The 8,402-nt window shown below is 33.6% G+C and overlaps 1 protein-coding gene across 2 annotated transcripts in view; it reads right to left on the bottom strand.

Annotated features, from left to right (window-relative positions):
• Window positions 1–219: 219 nt before the first annotated feature.
• FSTL5 (follistatin like 5) overlaps window positions 220–8,402 on the bottom strand; it is a 1,009,581-nt gene continuing 1,001,398 nt past the window's right edge. For both annotated transcript variants that reach the window (XM_063920448.1, XM_063920449.1), the window contains one exon: window positions 220–6,750. In XM_063920448.1, coding sequence (XP_063776518.1) covers window positions 6,048–6,750 — 703 coding nt within the window. In that variant the 3' untranslated portion in view covers window positions 220–6,047. The remainder of the gene's footprint in view (window positions 6,751–8,402) is intronic.

Below are 8,402 nucleotides of genomic sequence, written 5' to 3'. Positions count from 1 at the left end.
ATATGCTGTACTATCTATTTTCACTTATGACTATAAGAGCAAATGCTACACAAAAAAGAGAATAGCATTATTGGTGTATCATGCATAAACTCAACAGCCCCATTAGGTCATTATAAGAGACAGATGATCCCTATTAGTACCTCTGGTAAATCTTAGTCTGTGATTCATCGTAAGCACAGCAGGCTCCAATTCTAATAGCATGAGAGCAGAACATTAGAATGATGGAGCCCATGAAATATAATGCAAACATTAAACAAACTGCATGACTTAATATTGTTTCTGTTAACTGAACTGCAGCATACATTATAGGTACAGTATTCACAAAGATGGACAATTGCTTAAAACATTAGGGTTTATTCTCTTTCAAGCATTTGTTACATACAGAACATCAACATGGTGTTAATAACATAACAAAGATGTAAAAGAGACTGACTAAGTAACACAAATTGTACGAGATTTACAAGGTTTGAATTCACAATGGTAATCTATGAAAGGGAAAGGTATTAGAAGCTAGAAAAGGAAAAAAGGAATTTAATATTAATTCTAACATAGACTTTAGTTCAATAAATACCCTATGGTCCTAGAGAGATTTAGCACACAACTCTTATTCCTACTTGCATGTATGGTACTCGCATTCTGAGTCTGAGTACTATTTTACAGCCTACTTTCTAATAGCCTTAAATATTGGTCTTAAATGAGAAATTGGAACATTTGTTAAAGATTAATATTAATCCCATCTAACACCAGGTCTTATTATGTTATTTTGTCTGCTTTACTACATGGTGCTTCTCATCTGGGAAACAGCATTTAATACATTGACTTTTAATAGGATATGTACTTCTAAGGCAGGTTTCTCCAGTCTGCACAACAGGAAAGTTGTGAGCTATAACGTAAGCTCTTTAATCTCTTTACTCTGACAACCCAACTAGCCTTCCTCTTCAGATTGCACTGTTTGATTCATTCGTATGTCATTGTCACAGCTTTCCTACTGTGTAGGCCATAGGAAAAATGCCTGGCATAGAGCAAGGGTGGCTAATCAATTTGAATGCCTGAATAAATGTAAAGCTTTAGACACGGTTTTTCATATGTATCTCTAGACTATATAGTAGTTAAGGTTTTGTAGAGAACATAGTTTGGTTATTGCTGGGGTTGGCAAAGATTTTGCCATAACTTGGATTGTTCCTTAAGCCTTCGGTTATATATGTTTGTCATTGATCCACTGATAACCAGGTAAAATAATGGACCAACCACAGAGATACATATCAAGCGTAGGAGAAAACTCTTAGGGTGGATGCCTATACACAATATGTTACAGCTGCAGTGCCAAGTGAGCGGGAGAGAGCATCCATTTAATTTCTGTTTTATCAGTTCTCAGAGGCCTCTAAAGACCAGACAAACCATGATACAAGTGATTATTTCTGGGCAAGGGAGGAGAATAAAGAGGCCACAGTAATTATGTCTCAGAAAATGGGAAGAAAAAATCTGAGAAAGCACAGTAGTAGTAAAGCAAACTATATAAAATAACATATAATAATAGAACCTAATGACAAGTTAATGCTTTAAGTATCAGAAAGTTTTTAAACCTGCACATGCTTGCTCATTACTAGCATTGTCACTGATCCTAAAGTAGCTCTGATCTGAACTGTGCTATGTCACATACTAAGATTTAATCCAAACACATTATTAATCCACCTCTATTATTCTATATCAAGTATGCTTTATAATCTAGCCCTCCAATTCTGCAATATACAGTATGTCGCAGAAACATTAGAATTGAATTGTTACACCTCTATCACATACTGTATCTCCCATAAACTTACTGAACATATGCTTACGCTAATTCACATATTATATTTGCCCATTAAATGTTTGTATACCACCACCTTTCCTATTTAATACACTGTACTCTAGGCTCCCACAGACAGTATTATACAGTACCTCCACCTCTGCTGTTTTTATACTGTATATCCAAGAAATGCATTATACTGTAGCATAAAGGAGTTATATAAATTACAATGACTTTCCTTACAAGGTATTTAACACAGATTAACCAATTGACGGTTATTAAAATAGTTCCGTTCAAAGTATGATAGTGCTACCTGTCTAATAAAAATAGAAAATAAAATAATTTGGTTAATGTTCTTTTGAATCTCAGATCAAATCAATAAAGAATATCAACTATCAATAGCAATGCTATATATATATATATATAGCATTAGTTCCACAAAACAATTGGATACATCTAATATGACCAGAGGAACTACGAGAAAAGATTGAGTAATTTTTGCTGTAGCATATAGTGATTATCTTCACATCGAGTCACGCTGCTGTTTTACAAACAACAACAAAGATTATTATTTGTTATAGTGTAGAGAACAGATTTTAAATATATGACTATTATTGAAAACAACCAATAGTGCTTGATTGCAGTCTCCATGATGTGAGACAGGAAAGTGCAAGAGTTATGAGACACCCATTTTTGCACGGCTATTCCAAATTGTATAATACAGTATATCTTTTTTATGTAACAGTCAGAATCTTGAATGGTTATTTAATTATCTTTCTTGATTAAATTTTTCTTCCTGAACTGGAAAAAGTCATATTGTTGTAAGGACCATTTCACACTACCACTGCCACGTTTCTGTAAAAACAAAATACTGGCATTCCTGTATTATGTCCTTACCAAATTTAGAATATTTGCACCAAATCTAATTTTTTACTGGATAGTGCTAAAATTAAGAAAAAAAAATGGGCACAGACATGATGACAAAACATTAACGTTGTGAACAGAATGTTCACCAGAAGAAAATGTAAACAATCACATTTATTTTATTGCACTAGAAAAGTACAACAGGTATTTCAGATAAATGGAGAGAACATCTGTTTCTGAACACCGACTACTGTATAATGAATTCACTAGAACAGGCAGAAAACCCTGAATGTGTCCTTCTGTTGAGAGTTAAAATGAGCTTGACAGAAAAAAGACAATAAAAGCAAATGCCAAATACTGACACAATACACTTAGATACACAATCAGGAAGAGAGCAGTTTGAGTGGTTTGATTTGCTATTTAAAGGGAAAAAAAAGTAATCTAGCTCCAGATTCATGATAATATGTAATTCATTGAAGCAAATGTGTTACAGTATGATATTGCTCAGTAAAATTTGATACCACCCCCCTTTCACACACACACACACACACACACACACACACACGCACGCACGCACGCACGCACGCACGCACGCACACACACACACACACAGCCATTTTCAAGAATCACATCAAGGTCAAATATAGATTTATGGATGAAATTACAGGTTCACCAGCAGATATTTAAATTTGTATTTGACACTATGACTCTATCTGGTGTAATGTATCTATTGATGAAGGTAGCATTTCAAACATCAGGATGCAGTCATAATGTTGACATTTTTCAAGACCAACTTTAAAATGTTGACAGTTATTATGTAGACATTGTTGAAATATTGACATTGAACATGTAGGCATCTGCAGAATATCAACATGTTCACAATGTTGACATGTAAAATGTCAACATTCTGTTAGGACCAGAAGGTTTGGGTAGGGATGCTGCAGCAGAGGTTACAGTTAGGCTATAAGATGGAAGGGTTAGGCACTAGGGAGAAGGTTAGGATTAGGCTACGGGAGGGGAGGGTTAGGGTTATCAGAACTGATGATGGATCAGGCGGAAGTCCTAATCAGAAGACCACCAGACCTGGAAGATACCACTTTAGCCATCAGATGAGCTGAATCAGTTAAGTCACCACTAGACCAGCAGGAATATTTTAACATCATTCAAATCATGTTGACATTTATTCCGTGGTTAATGTGAACATGCCAAGCATATCAACATTACCACCATGCCGACATTATGAAAGTTGACATGATGAATGTCGGCAAAATATACCACACAGCTCAAAACACACTGAACTATTTTAATATGTCATAAATATTTATTTGTAATGCATTAAATCTTCCAGGAACCAAGGCCAATAGAAACAGATGTATGATTCCTGACTTTTCCTGATTGTATATCCAATCACTTTTGCCTGTGTTTTTGTTTTATTATCAAATATATAACAATATAGAACAGTTTATCAATCTCTTCACTAGTTAAACTATCTACATTTTGTTTGCGTACTTTCTCACCCTTTTCAGTGTAAAATACAGGTATGTTTTTACCCAGCTGGTAAAATCCTGGCCTTGTGGTGCCACTGGCATTTAACCCTGCAGTGTTTTCTAATGACCATATAACAACCTGTTTTTCCTGTTTGATGCTTTCTGTTTTCAAGAAGTCTGAAAACACCAAGTGACAACTGAAGATTCAATCTCCGATGCAATGGCATGCACAGAAAAGTAACTCACATACTATGTTACACACTAGCAGCTGCCTAAAAAAAGAAAGATACTCTACTGTACGTGATATGTTGCTGAAAAAGTGAACAACTGACATCCCATTTGAAAAATTGTACACCTAATGGAACTCTATAGTATTTTGTCATTTAACCATAGATATCTTATACTGTAGATCTTTTATGTAATTTTTCTCAAACTTTCAGACAAAATAAAAGGGAAAACATAATTAAAAATATATATGGTAAAATTTAAAAAAATGATATATTATTGAAAGGAAACACTGTACTATTGTATGAATTCAATTAAATGTACTTTCTGAATGCAGTTATTTATAATATTGTCACTTCAATAAATGAAAAAAATATATAAAAACATTTTTCAATGTTTTTAAAAGTATAATGTTAGCAATATGATTTATCCTTTTGTGATTGTCTACTATTGAATTGGAATTTAAATCAATGTTTCTTTATGATATTTATATTTTATATAAATGTCATTAAATTTGTATTATTTAGGATTTCATATTGTTTGACATGCCACTCAAATGGCAGGCTAACTCAAGTATAACAAAAATATTTTCAGGAAAAATTGTAAGAAATTTTGTGCAGGAGTGTCAGATTTTAGAAAGTGATGTCTCTACATAAATCCAATTTTGGGGTTTTACTAATATAGTAGAAATGTATTTTGATTGTTTTTATATGTACTGTATCTGTAAGGGGAAATAGAGAACAATGTTGTTCCTTAGAATGATGTAAGTCAGGTATGTCCAAACTGCGGCCCTCCAGCTGTTGAGAAACTACACATCCCAGCATGCCCTGACACAGCTTTAGCATTCTCTGACAGCAAAACTGTGTCAGGGCATGCTGGGATATGTAGTTTCACAACAGCTGGAGGGATGCAGTTTGGACATGCCTGATGTAAGTCAGTATAAACTTAATGAAAAACATTAACTTATGGCTGCATAAAGCTATTGGTTAATAAAGTATAACTGCAAAAAGTAAAAACCTTGCAATGCCTTCACATGAAAATTAACATTATATTACTTAAATACAACATTTTGTTAAACCTGAAATCAGACCCTGATACTTGAAAAATGAAAATATATTTTTTTCCTAAACCTATTAAATGAATAATAGTATGTCTAACTATATATAAGAACTAAAAAAAAGAAATAATGAAATATGTCTTATAATATACAAAAAATTTGGGCTCTGACAATTAACAACATTTTCTATGTCACAAAAAGATCCCAAAGAATCATAGGTTATGCTTTTTTCCTTTTTTTTTTGTTTCTTTCCTATAAAATATTCCATTCAAGGCACGAATGAATATGGGACAGAAATTTTTAATTACGGCACATTTTTTTCTTTTAGACTAATCAAACAGAAACCACTTGTTAATAGATAAAGTCAAATTGTTGTTTTCCCCAGTTACTTCATTTACTATTTTTATTTCTTTAGGCATCATTTTATGAAAATTACAAAAAGTTTAATTTTATTTAGCTAATTAGTAAACATTTTAGTACAACTAAAATGTATAGGGAGGTGGAATTATTCTTGGCTTTGCAAAATTATTTTAAAATATATAAAGTTGCAAAAGCTTAACTGTTGAAAAAAAGAACATTATGTTCATTGTAAAGATAAAGTAAACATTGAGAGCCTAAGTTGCAATTCTTATGCCTCCCCAACCCACACGATTGTGTTGCCTTTTTCAACTTCAGTGATCTCACAGTTTAATTTGTTGAGTCGTCCATCTAAAATAAACAATGATTCCTTGGAAGGTGTCATTAAGTATTGTCCAAAGAGGCCACTCTCAATGATAATTCGATTTTTGGGGCTCCACTGCCATTCTTCTAATTTCACTGGTTCTTTTAGGCTCTTTATCATTTTCACTTTTCCAGATGAGAGCTCTACAAAGAGCACATCAGTTTGTGTGCTGGAGCTTGCATAGACATTGTATTGATGAGCTTCTATAAATGATGATTGAAAGGCCACATCAGAAATATGTAGATTAGTATGAATGTCAAACAAGTCCTGAATTTCCCCTTGAATTGTAATTAACTGTACTCTCATGACTCCTTTATTATCATCGATACTGACAAGATAGTGTCCATCTGGAGAGACGTAAGGAATGCCAGTCACATCCCTGTTATATCCAATGACAGTATCAGTTACACTATCTACTATCACTTGAGGAAGAATAGCTCCTGTTGTATCAGGCTTGCAGCGAATAAAGTAATATCCTCCAAGGTGAGTGTAGGCCAAAAATTGAGGGATGCAGTTATAATCTTTTAAGCTAACTGTCTTGATGTAGGACATGGTTTCCAAATCAATTTTTAAAAGTGCCGGCTCATCTTTATGAATTATGAATCCAAACCTGAAAGTAAAGGAAAGGAGACTTGAAGAATAATCTTATTGATACCAAACAATCTATTGACCTGTTATCATAACATTTTTACAAAATAAAAAAAATAGAATTTGACAAATAAAAAGCACTGTTGTTTCATGTAGACATTTACTAATTGAGATACAGCTCAATACTCTCCAAGCCCACTCATGACTTTATGCTATGGTGACAAAAGGTAATGTTGTATTCATGGCCAATTAAATTGCTTTAGACTTGATATTGTGCATATTGTAGTGATTATAAATACCACCAGGGTAATGCTATTTTCTATATATGTGGCTTTCTTGCAAATGAAGTAAAGCATGTTGAGAAGTTTTCAAAAAATAGCTTGCTGTCAGCTTAGCGATTAATACCTGAAGGACTAATGTCTTTGTTCACAACCACATAATGGAAAGTAATGGATTTTGTCCCTACAAGACTTTCTATTGAGTATTTCAATGCATACAACACATTTACTTTCCCTTAATGCTGCGCTTTATATATTTATGTATTTATATTTTAAGATTGGTGAATACAAACATAAAAAATGTGCATTTTAGATCAGATAATGAGTGTGCACAAATATTTCAATAAGAACATTTTTTACTCTACATGAAAAAAATAATAATTTTTCACACCAAAACATTATACACAGACCAGGTTTATACATTTCTGCATAGAAAAGGGCAAATATACTTTAAACATAGCATCTGAAGGCAGATAAGAATCACTCTGAAGCAATGATAATTGCCTGCCCTGTTCCTTTTTTCTTTTGTGTAATTCTGGGAAGGGGCTCTAGACTGTACACCCTAACTACTAGTAATGAGAGGTGCTACTTTGCTGAGACCTGTAGTGCCACACACACAAAGAGAACGAGTGCAGGTGCACTATTCAAATATTACTAATTGAAATAATAATACATTTTTCAATATGAAGCTTTACACATAATAATGGCCAAAATTACAAGCTTACCCACCACTTCATGGTAACCTCATAGTTGGGTAAGTTCCTAGCAACCTAAGGGTTCAAGTCTACAGCGTGAGACACCCCCAAAGACAGCAAAGCCAGAACCACCCCAAGGCATAACAAAAGTGAGGAAAGTGAAGTGTGTGAGAAAATTGGATAGATAAGAGCAGATACTGCATGGGTTAGTGTTACAGGGGTGAAAAATAAATGTGTGAAAATGTATATAAAAACAAAAATAAACGTGCTAGAGAGTGCTAAAGTAAGTATTTTGTGATGCCTTGGAGCCGCCCATTCAAAGCAACTCAGGGTGACCCATGCCTCAAAACTCACCTCACATTTCAATAAAAAAGGTTCCATGAAATCAGTAATACAGTAAGTCTATATTATATCATTGTTCTTGCCTATACTATGTTAACAAACCATATTCTAGAGTACTGTAGGTTGTACTTCTAAAAACCAATCTTATATGGAAAGTACAATGTTTTAATACTTTATATCTAACAGTGAAAACATATCTAATGTATAAGTTGTGGCAAAGTGAATGACTTATTACATGTTTTTGGATGGATATCAGATTTCACTAAAAGCTGATAGCAGCGTGGCACTGGAGTCAGACAAGGCTAACAGCACTAGGGCTTTATATAGGGAAGGAATGTGCTCTCAAATAAAGGGAGAAT

This window comes from Pseudophryne corroboree, chromosome 1 (genome assembly GCF_028390025.1).
Source record: "Pseudophryne corroboree isolate aPseCor3 chromosome 1, aPseCor3.hap2, whole genome shotgun sequence".
Classification (NCBI taxonomy): domain Eukaryota; kingdom Metazoa; phylum Chordata; class Amphibia; order Anura; family Myobatrachidae; genus Pseudophryne; species Pseudophryne corroboree.
Note: the sequence above shows the minus strand (reverse complement) of the source record. Positions and strands in the feature narration are given on the sequence as shown.